The sequence below is a fragment of the Myxine glutinosa genome, chromosome 1 (genome assembly GCF_964187855.1).
Source record: "Myxine glutinosa chromosome 1, kmMyxGlut1.1, whole genome shotgun sequence".
Classification (NCBI taxonomy): Eukaryota; Metazoa; Chordata; class Myxini; order Myxiniformes; family Myxinidae; genus Myxine; species Myxine glutinosa.
In genome coordinates this window covers 211,789,182-211,808,157 of record NC_136261.1, presented here as the reverse complement: position 1 = coordinate 211,808,157, position 18,976 = coordinate 211,789,182, and the positions used below count along the sequence as shown (strand labels likewise).

The 18,976-nt window shown below is 41.1% G+C and overlaps 1 protein-coding gene across 2 annotated transcripts in view; it reads left to right on the top strand.

Annotated features, from left to right (window-relative positions):
* Nucleotides 1-18,976, top strand: part of LOC137433718 (neurobeachin-like protein 1) — a 330,189-nt gene that overhangs the window by 268,037 nt on the left and 43,176 nt on the right. For both annotated transcript variants that reach the window (XM_078783219.1, XM_078783217.1), the window contains 4 exons: nt 7,872-7,985; nt 13,942-14,031; nt 16,973-17,082; nt 17,191-17,360. In XM_078783219.1, the coding sequence (XP_078639345.1) occupies nt 7,872-7,985; nt 13,942-14,031; nt 16,973-17,082; nt 17,191-17,360 (484 nt within the window). The remainder of the gene's footprint in view (nt 1-7,871; nt 7,986-13,941; nt 14,032-16,972; nt 17,083-17,190; nt 17,361-18,976) is intronic.

Below are 18,976 nucleotides of genomic sequence, written 5' to 3'. Positions count from 1 at the left end.
GTACGGCAAAGCAATTCTCCCTCTTTTTATTCTGCTAAATCTGCAAACTCAGGTAATGAACATATGTACGAAAAATGAATCGAGCATTGAAAGCAAGTGGGTAGAATGAAAAGTACAGCAATAAGGCATTAAAATGGTGATTGCACACAATCACAAGAGTACTCAAATGGGGTTATGGATCTGATAAGAACATGAACTAACTCAAGTTTAAAACTTTGAGGCAAGACATTTATTCAAGAAAGTTCCATAGTGCAGCGCATACTCATTAACTATGAAGTAGAAAGGTCACCTTACTGCATGCTCAAGGGGAAACTTGGCACAAGTTAGCTTGCAAATCCTACTCCGTAAACAGGGACCGAGTTAACTTGGAACGTGTATTGGCATAAAGCTGGGGCTTTTTTGTGTGCAGTCGAGGCTCGTGGAAGAGCTAGAACACAGAATGGATCAGGACGTAACACAACAAAAGGAACAGTAATAAGAGCAGTGGAAAATGCCAACAGTAGGGCCAAGGGAGAAAATAAAAAATAAACGGAGATGGACAACAAAGGATGTGTGGGTAAGGTTGATGGGTAAGGGAGAATGCAGAGGGTGGACAAGATCGGTACAGAAGCAAAAAATATTTTTCATTAAGGAGTATAGAAAAGATCATGGTTTTGGGTGGTGGTGAACAGCTGTCTTGAAGACCTGGAGAGAAGAATGAGATTGAAGAGAATGTGGGAGTTGGTTCCACGGGCAGGAAAAAAAGGAGCAAATGAGTGGAAGTGAGCAGTGATCCTGGATTTTGCTATGTGATCCTGGATTTTGGGAGTTTCACCAGAAAGTACACTACCGGTCAAAAGTTTTAGAACACCTCAATTTTTCCAGTTTTTATTGAAATTTATGCAGTTTAATGTCTTAATGTACTCTTAAATTAAGCATAGAACAAATAAACAATTGGAGATGAAAAAAGAAATCATAGAATCATTTTGTTTAACAAAATTTAATTTAAAATTTTGACTCAGCAAAGTAGCCACCTTTTGCAGATATAACCGCCGAACACACTCGTGGCATTCTTTCCACCATGGAAATCAAATATTGTTCAGGAAGTCGATGCAAACAATTCCTACAGGTGTCCCAACCTCTGCTGATTAATTGATTACAAACCCCCTGTCTGTATAAAAGCAGTATTGGAAAAGACTGTTATTACACCCTCTGAAGCATTATTTGGACAATATTGCACTGCAGGAAGTAGTATATTGGAAACTGGAGGAATCTCTGACAGGAAGAGGTCTGGCAGACCCAAAGCCACAACAGAATCAGAAGACAAGTTTCTGAGAGTCAACAGCTTGCGTGATAGGCGGCTCACAGGACAACAGCTTAACACTGGTCGAAGAAAGCAAGTCTCAGTTTCAACTGTGAAGAGAAGAATTCGAGCTGCAGGTTTGACAGGTCGAGTGGCAGTAAGAAAGCCATTGCTAAGACGGCAAAATAAGAAAAAGATGCTTGCCTGGGCCATGAAGCACCGCCAGGGGACTACTGAAGACTACGCTTGTGATGGAAGAAGGTCTTATGGACCGATGAATCAAAATTTGAAATCTTTGGTTCATCACGCAGGGCTTTTGTACGCCGTCGAGTCGGCGAAAGGATGGTTCGGCGAAAGGTGGGATACAGTTTGATGGTTCTTCAGTGTGTGACACCAACTGTCAAACATGGAGGAGGAAGCGTGATGGTCTGGGGCTATTTTGCTGAATCCAGAGTCGGAGACTTGCACAGACTGACTGGCACCCTGAACCAAAAGGGCTACCACAGCATTATGCAGCGCCATGCAATACCCTCTGGTATACGCCTAGTTCAGGGGTGGCGAACCCACGGCTCGCGAGCCGCATGCGGCTCTTAGCCAGCTCTTGTGCGGCTCGTGAGGGGCTGCTCTATCGGTGCATGTTTTTACATTTTAAAATGTATTTCTATTATAAAAACAAAATGCGTTTGAATATTTGACTATACTGCCAATAAATTTGCCAATATTTTAAAAATAAAAGATAATTTTGTGGTAATGTGTTTGACAGAAATCTCCCACTAGTCATGCATGAGCCCAAACATGAAACACACTTTCACGCGTAGAAACACTTGCGCGCGCAGACCCGGAAGTTTGTTAGCTCGGCTAGCATTAGCCCAGCGGCAGTGACCGAATCGCCATGGCAGAGTTAGGAAAACGTAAAGCTAAGCGCAAATATGAAGAGGAGCACAGGGCATTTTTGCCTGAATGGGAGGAATTGTATTTTTTTACGGAGCGAAATGGGAAACCCTTGTGCTTTATTTGCCAGACTGCACTGTCGCATTTTAAAGCTTCAAACCTGGAGCGCCATTTCACCTCACTCCATGATAACGTGGCCCGGGATTTTCCCAAAGGCAGTGAACTTCGCAAGCACAAGGTAAATGCATTGAAACGTCAGTCAGAGAAGCAGACTCAGTTTTTTCGGAAATTAACGAAGCACTCAGAGACGGTCATTAGCATCATATCAGTTGGCATGGAACGTTGCTCAAGCTAAAAAGCCATACAGTGAAGGGGAATTCGTGAAAACGTGTCTCAGAGATGTTGTTGCCATCCTCACTCCTGAAAATGACAGTTTGAAGCGTTCTGTGTCAGACCTGCAGCTGTCACGGCACACGGTGAACAGAGAATATCAGATATTAACAACTCCATTGAAACACAGTTGCATACGGATCTTGAAAAATGTCGGTATTTCAGCATTGCTTTGGATGAGTCTTGCGACATTCAAGATAAGCCACAGTTGGCAATATTTGTACGATCTGTGTCAGAAGACTGCACAATTAAGGAAGAGCTGCTTGACATTGTGCCGTTAAAAGATAGGACCCGTGGCATCGACCTGAAAGAGACACTCACGACTGTTGTTGAGAAGGCAAATTTGCAATTACCAAAACTAACAGCAATAGCCACAGACGGGGCACCAGCTATGTTGGGATCTGCAAATGGCCTTGTAGGGCTGTGTAAAGCTGGCGACCGTTTCCCTGATTTTTGGACATTTCATTGCATCATCCATCAAGAGAACCTGGTGTCTAAGAAGCTGAACTTGGACCATGTCATGAAACCTGTGCTAGAAATTGTGAATTTTATTCGCACTCATGCTCTCAAGCACAGACAGTTCAAAAACCTCATAGCTGAACTGGACGAAGACCTTCCCAGTGATCTGCTTCTCCACTGCACTGTGAGATGGCTTTCAAGAGGTAACATGCTTTCCCGTTTTTTTAACTTTTGGACCCAGTGAAGCTGTTTCTGGCAGAGAAACACAAGGACTATCCTGAGCTACATGACCCCCAATGGATGTCAGATTTGGGGTTTCTGGACGACATGCTGCATCATCTGAACAAACTGAATCTAGATCTGCAAGGGAAGTTAAAAATGCTGCCTGACCTGGTGCAAATTGTTTTCACATTTGTGAACAAACTCACGCTCTTCCAGACCCATCTTCAAAAGGGAGAGCTCACACATTTTCCCTCCTGTTGAAGGCAAATGGAGAAGCAGCTGAGGTCACAAAAAGGAGCATTGCACGCTATGCAACACTGGTTGAAAATCTGCAGCAGAGTTTTGAGGACAGATTCTGCAACCTGAAGAAACAACGGCCACAGATCACATTCCTCATCAACCCTTTCACTGCTGAATCGGATTGTTTAAAAGCCCCCTGAGTGGCAGATGAAGCAGCATCCCAGTTGGAGATGATTGAACTTTCTGAGGATGACAGACTTAAATGTGTCTTGAGAGAAGGAACCACAGACACAGAGTTTTGGAAAATTGTGCCCACAGACAGATACCCCAGTGTCAAACAGGCTGCACTCAAGCTAATGTCAATGTTTCGATCAACTTACGTCTGTGAATCAGTTTTTTCTACACTGAAACAAGTGAAGTCAAGACATCGCTCTGTTCTTACGGACACACATGTGAAAGAGTTGCTCTGAGTGCCCACAACTGAGTACAAGCCAGACCTGAAAATGATTGTGAAAAACAAAGACTGCCAGGTGTCCCACTGAGGTAATAAACGACCTATGACAACTGTTAAGCTATGTATTGTGATAATTATGACATAACCATAATACATATAATTATTAATTTTGTCATTAGGCCTATAAGTTGCTGTTGTAGTGTGAGCATGCAGGTGTTGTGCGGCTTTTTGCAATGGTGTGAGGGTTTTTTTGGCTCTTTATGCTGGACTGGTTAGCCACCCCTGGCCTAGTTGGTCAGGGGTTCATCCTACAGCAAGATAATGACCCTAAACACACCTCCAGGCTATGTCAAAACTACCTTCAAGGAAAAGAATAAGACGGTAGGCTTCAAATCATGGGATGGCCAGCACAGTCTCCAGACTTAAACCCCATCGAGCTGGTTTGGGATGAATTGGACAGAAGGGTGAAAGCAAAGCAAACTACAAGTGCAACACATTTGTGGGAACTTCTGCAACAGAGTTGGGAAGAACTTCCCGAACAATATTTGATTTCCATTGTAGAAAGAATGCCACGAGTGTGCTCGGCGGTTATATCTGCAAAAGGTGGCTACTTTGCTGAGTCAAAAATTTAAATTAAATTTTGTCAAACAAAATGATTCTATGATTTCTTTTTTATCTCCAATTGTTTATTTGTTCTATGCTTAATTTCAGAGTACATTGAGACATTAAACTGCGTAAATTTCAATAAAAACTGGAAAAATTGAGGTGTTCTAAAACTTTTGACCGGTAGTGTAGTTGCTCATGGATTGCATGCGCCCTGCATATACCTGGGGTGATGGGGGGCAGTGGGGAAAGGAGAGGGCAGACAGTGCAAAACAATAAAGTAGGTGAAAGAAGACAGAGAGACAATCGACCTGTCAGCAATGGCAAGGTGGTAGCCCCATAGACTCAGCTTCACCGTGGGATATTCAATGAGCTTGAAGGCCTTGGTTTCCACAGCATCAAGCTGAGCAAGATGTGAGGCAGGAGTAACAGGCCAGATTGGAAGGGAGTACTCCATCAAGCTGCGGATGAAAGCCTTCCAGGTGGATAGGAGTTAGTTCAGGTTTGCCAACAAAGTACTTTGGATGACAGAAGGATGCCCAGTTGGCGAATGGTTTTAGAGGCAAACGTTGAAATGTGGTTTGCCCAAGAAAGGTCATGGGTGAGAGCACCCCCAAGAGCTTCTGTACCCCAAGAGTTTGAGTGACTGAACATCTTTGAAAGGGTTGCTACGAAAGTAGATAGGAGTGTTTGCCATTGGTGCTTTTAGAGAGAGAGAGAGAGAGAGAGAGAGAGAGAGAGAGAGAGAGAGAGAGAGAAAAGAAAGAAAGAGAAAAAGAAAGAGAAAAAAAAAGAAAGAAAGAGAAAAAAATTAGTGTGTGGTATTTGTCAGCAGTAAAAGACATTCCTGCATAGCATTAAAGAAGTGTTTGACCAGTTTGTGATTTATTTATTTATTTTTCTAAGGTCTGAAGAGAGGGAAGAGGCTGATGCCTGTCTATCTGAAGGATGAGGGATGTCACGGCAGAGGATGGAGTCATCAGCAAAGAGATAAAGAGGATTTTTCAGAGAATCAGAGAGATCATTGATGAAGATTAGGCTTGGACTGGGCCCAGAACACTGCCGTGGGGGCACCCAGCCTTGACAGGAAGAGGAGATAAAAGGATTCCCTTGAGAACCACTTGGCTACGAGAAAAGAGGAAGTCAGTACATTACGAGTGGAGTTGGCCTTGGCTGCCATAGGCAGAAAGTTGGGAGAGCAAGGCAGGATGCCATACTGTATCAAAAGCATGAGATGTCGAGAGAGGACTTAGAAGTCATTAAGCATTGGTGATCTAACTCACCAAGGCACTTCACTCTCTCCGCACCTCCACATTCAGTGCAACATTCACCCTCTTGATCACTCTGCACCTTAATGTTTCCAGATCACCTTTTATCTGGTGCACTATTCTTGATGTCTTGCTCTCCACCCATCATTGAGCTTCACCATTAAGACAACTGCATACAGGTCAATTGGTGCCATTGCACACTTGTTCACCGCTTACCCGGCCATTAGGATTAATTTATGATGGGGCTTCTTTCCACGCGCATGAAGCAGTTCTTTCACTTTCATCCCTTTTGTTACAACATCCCTACACCCACACCTCGATGAGGAAGCAGACACTTTGAAGGGCACCCTCTCCCTTTACACCTAATGCTCCTTCTGCTGGTGCCTAGAAGATTCACCATAGGTGTTTGTCTCCACTCCTCTTATGTGCCAAAGACACTGGACCTAAATAATCTGAAGACCTTGCAGGTTGGTTCATATATTGTACTTGCAAAAATTGGTACACTCTAGGGATTGAATAAAAAGTCAGAAAAAGATAAATAAATTTCTGGATGACAAAACCGCTGTGATGTAAATAGAACAATCTTATTTTCAGGACTGGCAAGCAGTACAATCTACCCTCCCCCCTCATACAGACATACCGGGTCATCACATGCACAAAATGACAACACAATCTACTGCTACCTAACTAAACCCTTTTGTCGATTTATTCATGCTGGATTTGTTCCTATTGCTCTGCTGAGCCTAGATAGCTTCAATAAATAAAAGCTCGCACCCATGTCCGAAGGAAGCGGTTCAGTTTGCCATTTTTTATATGAAACAAAGCCAAAAAACAAACTAAACCCTTTAGAATTACCTTTTAGAACCCATTAGAATGAACCTTTAGAAGCCATTAGAATTAACCTTTAAATTTACCCTTTCAAACCCATTATGATTACCCTTTATAACCCATTAGAATTACCTTTTAGAACCAATTCCAATTAACCTTTATAATTACCCTTTAGAAACCATTATAATTACCCTTTAGAAACCATTATAATTACCCTTTAGAACCCATTATAATTAACCTTTAGAACCCTTTAGAATTACCCTTTATAACCCATTAGAATTACCCTTTAAAACCCATTAGAATTACCCTTTAGAACCCTTTAGAATTACCTTTTGGAACCAATTAGAATTAACCTTTATAATTACCCTTTATAAACCATTATAATTACCCGTTAGAATCCTTTAGAATTACCCTTTAGAACCCATTAGAATTATCCTTTAGAACCCTTTAGAATTACCCTTTAGAATTGCCCTTTAGAACCCATTAGAATTACCTTTTAGAACCCATTCGAATTAACCTTTAGAAGCCATTAGAATTACCTTTTAGAAGCAATTCCAATTAACCTTTATAATTACCCTTTAGAAACCATTATAATTACCCTTTAGAAACCATTATAATTACCCTTTAGAACCCATTATAATTAACCTTTAGAACCCTTTAGAATTACCATTTATAACCCATTAGAATTACCCTTTATAACCCATTAGAATTACCCTTTATAACCCTTTAGAATTACCTTTTAGAACCCATTAGAATTAACCTTTATAATTACCCGTTATAAACCATTATAATTACCCGTTAGAATCCTTTAGAATTACCCTTTAGAACCCATTAGAATTATCCTTTAGAACCTTTTAGAATTACCCTTTAGAATTGCCCTTTAGAACCCATTAGAATTACCTGTTAGAACCCTTTAAAATTACCCTTTAGAACCCATTAGAATTACCCTTTAGAACCCTTTAGAATTAACCTTTAGAACCCATTATGGATTTACCCTTTAGAACCCTCTAGGATTAAACGTGGTGGGTTAGAATGGTGGTTCTTCATTTTTGACGGATGGACGGACATAGCTAAACATTGAAGCAGCTTTACCGCTTAAAAATACATGTGGTGCCACCAAATGTTATGAAGAAGAATATTAACTTGAATATGTCATTATATACTGACCATCGTTTCTGATTGTTATGTAATTTTTAAATGCTTCTTTCAGAAATTTTGTTTCACTCTTTGCCAGGAGCCCCACCCACCTTGCCTCTCAACCGAAGAGGCCGCACGGCGGCAGGAAAAACTTGATGTCCCTCGGATCATTTTCCAGCATCTGGCTGAACTGAAGCGATTCTTTGAAGAGGTGTGGTTTTGAATGTAATTATTTTATCATGCTGTATGAATTGGTGTCGGGGATTTTGTTGTGCACCATCTCCGGGCGCTGCATGACGTCATTGCTGGGCACTGAAGAGGGCCCGCCAATGACGCGCGATGAGAGGGAGTACTCAGTTTTCACTCTGGTTTCTTTCTTGTTTTCTTGTTTCTTTCTTTCTTGTTTGTCCAGGCAACATCTCAGCCATCCTTTGAGCTAGGAAGCTGAAATTTTAGCACAATAGTGAGCAAGTACTTTGGCAAAAACGGTAATATATATATTTTTTAATTTAAAAAAAAATAATTAATTACTTGATTATTATCGATTAATTAAGTAATTATTTATTTCCTTTCTCATCTGGGCAATATCTAAGGCACCTTTTGAGTTACAACAACAACAACAACAACAACAACATGCATTTTAAGGCCATTTTCCCTCCTAGAGCGGGGGTTAGCCTTGCGGACCCCATGACAATCTTCTCCATTTTGCCCTATTTTCTGCATCTCTCCTTGTTAACCCCCTTGCCTGCATTTCTTCTTCCACCTTCAGCCAAGTCTTTCTCGGTCTTCCCTGTCCTCTACTTCCTTCTACATTCATTTCCATCACTCTTCTCAACCAGTCACTTTCATCCTTCCTCAACACATGACCAAACCATCTCAACCTGTTTCTCTTCACAGCATCAATCACAGGCTCTATTCCCATCATCTTTCGCAATTCATCATTTGTCTTCCTCTCTCTCAACGATACTCCGCACATCCACCGAACCATTCGCATTTCCACCCTTTCCAGCCTTCCTTGCTGCTCTACGTTCATTACCCATGTCTCGCTCCCATAAATCATAACACTTCTCACACATGCAGCATACACCTTTCCCTTCAGCTTCAACGACACTCCCCTCCTCATCAGCATGCCACTCAGTTCCAGAAACTTCTTCCATGCACATCTCACTCTGGCAACCGTTGCCGAGTCTGATCCACCTTCTCCATTCAGCACGTCTCCGAGGTAGCAAAATGTTTTCACACCTTCCAGCTTCACGCCGTCTCCAAGATCCAACTCAACATTTCCTCCATCTGCAGCTCCCTCTGTGCACACCTTACATTTGAATGTAGCTGCCACACTGGTTAATGACCCTCTCAGACCACTACATTTTTGATGAACCCACTCAGCGCACATTGTACATTGAATGGAGTTCACTCCGACACCCTTCCTGCACACAGCACACGGCCACTTCCCAGTTCTTTCCACCTCACCACATGCTTTACCACTTGCCATCACCTTCGTCTTTCCGATATTCACCTTCAGACCTTTTGTCTCCATACATTCCTTCCACTTGTTCATCTTTTCCTTCAGTCCATCCATACTTTCCGCAATCAACACCAGACCATCTGCATACAACAACTCCCACGGTAAACCCTCCTTTACGTTCTGACCCAGCACCTCCATCACAGCAACAAATAATAGTGGACTTAGTACCGACCCCTGATGCACTCCCACCTTCACCTCAAACTCACCACTGTTCCTGTCCTTCATCCTTACAGCTGTGCGCGCTCTTTTGTACATTGCCATCACTACTCTGATCAACCATTCCTCCACTCCTAACTTCCTCAATGCCCATGTCACAACTTCGCGTGGAACCCTATCGAATGCTTTCTCCAGATCAACAAACCCAAGAAACAACTTCTTCCTCTTCTCCATGTACTTCTCCTGCAACTGCCTTGCAATAAAAAACGCGTCTGTCGTTCCTCTTCCTGGCATAAATCCAAACTGCATTTCGTCAATCTTCACTTTCTTCCTTATCCTCCTCTCCAACACCCTTTCCAATACCTTCATTCCATGCTCCAATAACTTTATCGCTCGATACGAGCCACAGTCCAGAGGGTCACCTTTCCCCTTGTATAGAGGGACAAGGGTACTCAGTTCCCAATCCACTGGAATGCGGTCTTCTTTCACCACCAGATTGCAGATCTCTGTCATTCTCTTCACACCCCAACCTCCTGCTGCCTTCAACATATCTCCCACAACTCCTGCCGGCCCTCCCGCTTTTCTACTCTTCATTGCTTTTATCGCTTCCTCAACTTCCTTCTCAGTTATCTTCTCTGCCGGTCCTAAAACCGGGATATAAGTTATAAGGAAGTTATAATAAGGAAGTTATAAGGAATAAAGAAGTTTTATAAGGAATAAGGAATATAAGGAATCAGGAACTGGGATAAGGAAGTTTTTGAGTTGGAAGCTGATATTTGGACATGACAATGACCAAGTGATTTGGCTGTAAAGGATATTGTCGTGTGCATTGCTGTGCAGGAGGATGTTATTTTATTTATTTGGCATGGGGCGTTGTACTTTGAATGTATCTGTACTTGTTTTTATGCTGTTTTTAGCCGCGTCGCAGACGCTGCTCATAGAGTGCCCTCTGCTGTTGTTGTTCTTCTTGTTCTTGTTCTTGCAGAGAAGACAAAACCTCAAAGCTCCACCCATTCTGGGAACCATAGCTCCACCCATTCTGGGAGAGCCTTCATAGAAACAAATATCCACCATTTTATTAACTCGCATAGCTTTGAGGCCTTTGTTGTAGGCCCGTGGTGTCTTCCTCTCTCACACAGTTTTATTTCAAATCAAATTCGATATATCATTTCATTTTTCACAGTCGCTAACATCGTTTTAGACTCGGTTGAAAAAAAACGGGAAGAAAATCCGATGAAAGTTGCCCTTTATAGAACGAAATGAATTCTCAAAGGCCTGTAACTTCAAGTCCATTGAGATATATATTTTTTAAATCGCGGCATGGTCAGTCATACACCGCCCGAAATAAGAGATGGGAAAATGCCGAGATATATATATTTTGTTTAAATCGCGGCATGGTCAGTCATACACCGCCCGAAATAACAGACGGGAAAATTCCGAGATATATTAAAAATTCGTCCATTTGATGACAATCGTCACGATGAAATATTTAATTTATACGTCGTCACAATAATGTGGAGAGAGGAGCATAGCTTCTTTCACGTGTCGCCACACACGGGAAATTGCCGAGATTTTTTTTTTTAAATCGCGGGTCAGTCATACACCGCCTGAAATTACAGACGGGAAAATGCCGAGATATATTAAAAATTCGTCGCCACACACGGGAAATTGCCGAGATATATTTTCACTTTGCACAAAAATAACATCAAGTAATCGAATCAATAGGAATGTCCTGTGCCTATAACATCGACATTATAGGCACAGCTGCATCTAGGCATTGTGTAACATCGACGCGGCTTTTGTTTTAATTAAAACTTTTTGTACTTGTTCTCTATCGACATGAAAATGTATAACGATGGATTCAACGTTTTGTTCTGTAGCTTACACGTCTTTGTAGACTTGCTACATTGATAAGCATTATGGTTTTCTTCATGCAATAATTGTCATGCATGTTTAACATATGTGTGAGTTTCTCCATTAGATTTAGATATTGAAGAACCTCATGTCATACCCTGCAGGTTAAGGTCAAAGAACCAAGTTGAATAACACCCTGTAGTGAACAGCGCAGGGTGACACGGATGACCAAACGAGCTTTAACTCCAAGGCGTTCAATCCAAAAATGACGGTATTCTTTACACATGAGGGAAAGGAGGATGAAGAACTTACCTGGAAGGCTTCCACCCGACGTCTTCGCACCTGGGTAATCAATTCCAAGCCGACACAGGATTAAAATGTACAAAAATACCGGGTTTATTAAAGAAAATGCCAGTAACAAAGAGTGCACGATAAAAAAAACTATGATTCCTAAATGGGACATCCACACCAGACCCGAATACAGACAAAGGGAAATATAAAAGAACGAAAATAAATGTGTATTATTTATTGTGGGCACTTAACTCCGAGCTGCTCTTGAACCTCGTCAGGAATCGTCCCGGTTCGTCACAGGCCTCTACGTCCTTTACGCGGGAAACTGCAGGCTGCACTGCCCGTGGGCGGAAACTAGGCCTCCATGCATAGTTCGCTCCTCTGGCCGTCGAGCGCGTAGCGAGCAGGCCGCGCCCCTGTGCCACTTGCCCCCGCTTGTCAATGAATTCCCCTCGCACAGGAGCACTATGAACTCCGACCACTCGCCATGAAAGCATAGCGAGATATGAAATCGTGACTGTTCACCACCAAAACCAGACGAAGTGAGGAAGTCAAGAGTCAAGAGGAGAAGAGATGTCAGAACACCACCGTTCTTTGTCAAAGCCAGGACTCGAGAGGATGAAGAAGAGAGAGAGAAAATGTTGGGCAGAGCGTTCCTTTATACTCCAGGCTCTGACGTCATCTCACGACGTCTCCGTGTCCACTCCTATCGGCGAGTGCCATCTTAGCAGCCCTTACTTGAACCAAATTCCAGACCAATCACTGCTCTTTGGGGTGTGGCACCACAGACCTGCCTGCTTGTGTGTTCACCAGGTCTGCGGTATCAGCGGTAGTTTTCAATGTCCTGCTTCTGGTTGGTTTTTATTTCATGTTATAATGCGCGATTTCTTACTAGGTGTGTGTGCTACTGGTGTCATAAGGAACAGAGGTAAAATAACAGAGGTCATTACATACAGGGGATTAACTACTCATAATCCCTAACTAATTAACATAACCCAAACCCTGGTGATGGGAACGAAGATACGAGCTTACACGACATACAGTCTACCGGATCCCTACTTATTACATGGGGTTTCATCTTCTTCACGACAGTCGGAGCACACTACCTATGCAATTATACCTGGACGAAGGTATTGCCTACCCCCCACAAATGTAACAGTATTTTGGATTTATTGATCAATCAATTAATCGATTAATTAATTTAATTGTTCGATTAATGACTTGATTAATTAATTTTTCTTAAGTTACAGATTCAAATGAAACGGTGGTGGTTTAGATATTCCATTAGCCAATTGATTAATTATTTAATTATTTTATGATTGTTATTTACTTATTTTCATTATTAATCACTTATTGCTTTTCTTTCTCATCTGGCCAATATCTCAGGCAACTTTTGGGCTAGGAAGCTGATATTTGGACACCACAGTGACAGTATATTTTTGATTGATTGATTAATCAAATAATTGATCAATTATTCGTTGATTAGTCAATTCATCAGTTAATTACTGAATTTTTTCAATTAATGACTTCTTTAATTAATTTTCAAAAAGTTGCAGCTTCAGATGAAATACTGGTGGCTGAGGTGTGCTATTAGCCAATTGATTAAGAAATTAATTTACGATTATTATTTATTGATTTTAATTATGCAATTAATCAATCAATTATTGTACACCTCTCCCTCCCAATACCGTCTCTATGTGCTGCATGGCGGTATCGCCGGGCGCCTACGGCGCCCCTGCAATGCTGTGCAGGAGGATGTTATTTTATTTATTTGGCATGGGGCGTTGTACTTCGAATGTATCTGTACTTGTTTTTATGTTGTTTTTCTCTATCGAAATGAAAATGTATAACGATGGATTCAACGTTTTGTTCTGCAGCTTACACGTCTTTGTACACGTCTTTGTAGAATTGCTACATTGATAAGCATTATGTGTTTCTTCATGCAATAATTGTCATGCATGTTTAACAAATGTGTGAGCTTCTCCATTAGATTTAGATATTAAAGAACCTCTTGTCATACCCTGCAGGTTAAGGCCAAAGAACCAAGTTGAATAATTCACGGTTTCCTTGTTAATATACTGTTTGACAAGGTGTGTGTATTATGTATGTAATATGTTTGACAAGGTGTGTGCTTTACTGCCTGATCTCGTTGGCCCACAATTGCTTTGGATTCCACTTTGAGCTGTAATAACCGCTCAGAGACCCATTGTGTGTATAAAGGTTTGGCTTTACTGCATTTTTTCCCTGGAGTCATGTTTAGCCTCGAGTGTTAGTTTTGCCCAGGAAATATAGACATCTCGTACAGATTAATCTCATGGTGCTGTTATCGGACATTTCGCAGGGGATCAATGATGATGTACCCATCGTGAAAGCACTGGTTCCAAAGAGCCAGCCCAAGTCCTTCATCACCCAGGGTGGTCTTGAAACACTGGTAAGACTTTACTGGTTGACTTTTGGACATTGCCAACTGCTCTAAAATTAATATTCAATGTTTCCTAAGTTGTCAAGAAGGTAACCGAAGGGGGGAGATTCTTTAACGGCGGTGGATACTTTGAGACCACGTTGGTCTCCATTCTATCTACTGAAACCCACCAACTTGTGGAGATAGCAGCAAACAACAGCAACTTGCACACGCACACACACATACAGTCGTGGCCAAAAATATTGGCACCCTTGCACTTTGTTCAAATAATGCACCATTTCTTCCAGAAAATTGTTGAAATTAAATATATATTTTGGTATCCACATATGTATTTCTTTGGTTTGCAGTGGAACAATACAAAAAAAACTGATAAAATTACTAAATCTTAGCTTATTCCACACACAAATCCTAAAATGGCCCAGACAATATTATTAGCACATTTCAGAAGTTGTTTGACATAATTACATTTCAACCAGATGATTCTCCTTTACTTTGGAATCGAGCTCACCTGTGGTGAGTGCCTGCAATATAAAAGGCAGGTGCCTGCAATATAAAAATCACTCATTCAACCAGTTTGAATGGACAAAAGGAGTCATTCTGCTGTTTTGTGTCACTGTGTGTACCCCGGTTTAGAATAGGTACACCGTATCCCTGCGCATCGTAAGAGGCGACTAAGGGTTGGTGTCAGGAAGGGCATCCGGCCATAAACACATTGCCTCAAACAGGGAACCATGATTGTCATGGGGCCCGCAAGGCCAACCCCCGCTTTAGCGGGGAAAATGGCCTTAAAACGATCATTCATTTATTCATTCATTCATTCATTCAACCAGTTTGAATGGACAAAAGGAGTCATTCTGCTGTTTTGTGTCACTGTGTGTACCGCAATGAGCATGGAGAAAAGAAAGAAAACCAGAGAATTGTCTGAGGAGGTCAGACAAGATTGTAGCCAAGCATGGACAATCTCAAGGCTACAAGTCCATCACCAGAGACCTTGATGTTCCTGTGTCCACCGTACGCAATGTTATCAGGACGTTTAAGGCCCATGGCACTGTAGCCAACCTCCCTGGACGTGGCCGTAAGAGAAAACTTCATCGAAGATTGCAGCGAAGGATTGTTCAAATGGTGGAGAAAGCACCTCGATCAATTGTCAAACAGATACAAGCTGACCTTCAGACACAAGGTATGACAGTTTCAACTCGCACCATCCGTCGCCAACTCAATGAAAGGGGGTTCTATGGTAGGATATCCAGGAGGACCCCACTGCTGAGAGTGAGACATAAGGAAGCCTGACTGGAGTTTACCAAAACACACCTTAACAAGCTAAGATCCTTCTGGAAGAATGTCCTGTGGACAGATGAGACCAAATTCAATCTTTTTTAAATTATATCTTTTTGGTAAAGCACATCCTCTCTATGTTTACAGAAAACAAAACGAAGCCTTCAAAGGAAAGAACACCTTCCCTACAGTCAAATATGGAGGAGGTTCAGTGATGTTTTAGGGGTTGCTGTGCTGCCTTTGGCACTGGGTGCCTTGAATGTGTGCACGGCATCATGAAATCAGGAGATTTCCAAGGCATTTTGGAGCGCAATGTTCAACCCAGTGTCAGAAAGCTGGGTCTCCGTCGAAGGCCATGGGTCTTGCAGCAGGACAATGACCCCAAACACACTTCAAAAATCACCCAGGAATGTTTCAAGACAAAACGCTGGACCGTTCTGAAGTGGCCGGCAATGAGTCCAGATCTAAATCCCATTGAACATATGTGGGGAGATCTGAAAACAGCATTTGGGAGAAGGCACTCTTCAAATCTGGGAGAACTGGAGCAGTTTGCACAAGAAGATTGGGCCAAACTGCCAGTAGAGTGTTGTATGAAGCTCATTCATGGCTATTTTGGCTCATTCATGGCTATAGGAAGTGCTTGACTGCAGTTATTTTGTCCAGAGACCGTGCTACCAAATATTAAGTCTTGGGTGTCAATAATTTTGTCAATGCCATTTCTTTTTATTTTCTGATTTAAAAGGATATATTAAGTTCTGAATGAAAAACAAAGGTTCTGTGATATTAACAGTGAAATAAAGAATTGTGGAGACCAAATACCTTTGTAAATTTCAACTTATTTTTCGAGAAAATTGTGAGTTATTTGAAAAAAGTGCAAGGGTGCCAATATTTTTGGCCACGACTGTACGTGCACACAGTCATAGATACACAGACACACACGTGGATACTTTGAGACCTGGAAGGTTCTGTTCCACCTTTTGAAACCCACATATGAAGATAACAACCAACGGGAGAAGCAAAAATCGTTGCATCTGTTTGTGCACCCACAATGGAAAGTTTACTGTATAACAGGGTGTTTCAAAAAGTCCAGAATCATGGGACTATTTATTTTACAATATTATTATAATGATTGCTCAAATTGCGAGCCATTGACATATGCAGTTTTCTTTGAAAGTTTCTTCACATTGGCGCATAGATTTTAGCACATTAGTTTCTGATTTAATGATTACCTCTGCCACAGAAGGTGGATGGAAGTTATGGTTTCACCTTGTCTGTTTGTCTGTTTGTTTGTGAACAGGATATCTCAAAAAGTTGTGGATGGATACAGAAGAAATGTTGTGGACAGGTTGGGTGTGTGACAAGGACAAATTGTTTAGATTTTGGTGAAGATCCTGATCCGGTCACTAAAATTTTCTAAGTGATTCTTTACCATTGAGTGATAGGGCTGAAATCGACATATAACATGATATCTCAAAGAGTTATGGACGGATTCGGCAAAAACCTGGTGGACATGTTGGGTGTGTGGCGAGGACCCATCAATTCGATTTTGGTGAAGATCCGAATCTGGTTCAGGATTCGAGAATTTTTTTTTTAATGGCATAGCCCGTCTTCAGTGATGTCGGTTGATACAAAAGCTAAATTCATTGTCCGTGTTTTGTGGTACTTCCACTTGTAGGTGACTGTGAGTGCTGACTGTCTTATTGGCACTCATGGTTGGCTGCCGTTTGACAAGAACATTTCAAACTACTTCACTTTTTCCAAAGATCCTACCATCGCCAACATCAAGTAAGAATATTATCGTTTTGCAGTTTTGATATGTTGTAATACCATTTCTTTTCTTTTATTTTCGCTCATTGATGATTCGTTTTACTTATTTCTTTTCGCTGCCTCCAGGGCCCGACGATATGTAGGTGGACCAATGGCTCCTGGGATGGAGTTGACCCCAAAGCTTTTTGCTGTGTCCCACGATGGCAAACTGCTGTTCTCAGCAGGAAGCTGGGATAACAGTGTGCGATTCGCTTCTCTGAAAGGAAAGACGATTGGCCAATGTACTTGGCACATTGGTAATTAAAATGAAAACTTTCTTTTCAGTTTGTTTGCTTTGCCAATTTTCTGTCTTTCTTTGCATTTCAATTTCACCCTCTCCTCTCTCTTTTCCTGACACTTATAACTGCTTTTTGGTGTTGCTGGTCATGCAAGATGACCTTTTCCATTCATGTCAATCTACATATTACATATGTAACAGGGTGTCCGGGGGATCTTTTGCTATGGAAAGGTTTCAAATATGTATTTAGTGAGCAGAAGTAACTTTTTTTTAAACTTTTTTTTTTTTCCTTTTTTCTTTTTATAATACAAGATCGAGGCTCGTGTAAGAGCTAACATTAATCACAAAAAAAAAACGGAGACATAAAACATATAATAAGGGGAGCGGTAGACAAGATGGGGAGAGAGGGAAGCACACAAGCACAACATTTGAGAGCAGGGACATCGGGAGATCTGTGGGAGGGAGAGGGCTTGCGGGGAGGAGACGTGGGAGGGGGATTGGGGGGGGCGAGGAGGGGAGAAGCATAAAACACATGGACTTCCAGGAAAGAAGTTGGTATTTCAAAAAAGTGGATCTGGGGCGAATTAACTTTAACTAACTTTATTAAGACTTTATTAATTTATTTTATTATTTATATATTATTATTTATAAATTTATTTTTTATATTTTAAATATTATTTCTATTTACTTTAATTCACACAATTAATTTATTAATTTAACATTAACTGTTATTTTAACACAATTCATTAATTTATTAATTAACACAATTAATTCTATTATTTATTTTATATTAAATATTATTTATTATGTTTTATTATTTATATATTATTTATATATTTTATATATTATTTATTTATTTATTAAGACTTTATTGAGAATTAATTAACTTTACACAGTCTTTCATTTATTGGTGGTATTTATTTATGTAAGATAAGAACGTCAGGCATGGGAGAAGGCCGAGTTCTCATTTGAAGTCATGCTTAAAGGGGAACCCAAACTCAATTTTTTTTCCTGAAAACCATTGAAAATCATTATTCACGGTCTAATTTGAAGGGGAAAAAATTTGAATTTTTTTTAACAATCTCAAAATGCCGAAAAAAGCTCTGAAATGTGATTTTCGATTTTCGCCAGTGACGTCACACTCAGAATTCCCGCCTTGATCCAAATGGCGGCTTACGTAGAGAAACAGTGTATTTTGAGCTCGGATTCCGATACTGATTCCACAGTCATGAGCAACTATGAAGGTTCTCAGCATGTTGAAATTGATCAGTGGGATTTTAAAGAAACTATTTGAGACACAATTAGTGATGGAAACGCTTTCAGGGTAATTGTGGAGCCGTATAGTTTCAAACCTTATGTGAGTGATTGAGACGAACATGGCAACAATACAGGTGTTGGTGAAGATGAAAAAGCCGGTCACATGTTCATTACAGATTGAAAGGTTTTGATTTTCCGTTAAATTGATGGTTTATCAGGGATTTTGTATTAATTGATAAATCACTTGTATTGCACCAGAAGCAATACAGCACAACACAGTATGGACAGGTCATGAACACGACACAGCACGGACGCCGCCCAGGTACACTAGGACACCACCAACAAAATTGGCAATGAATGCTTTGTCCCACCTTCGCA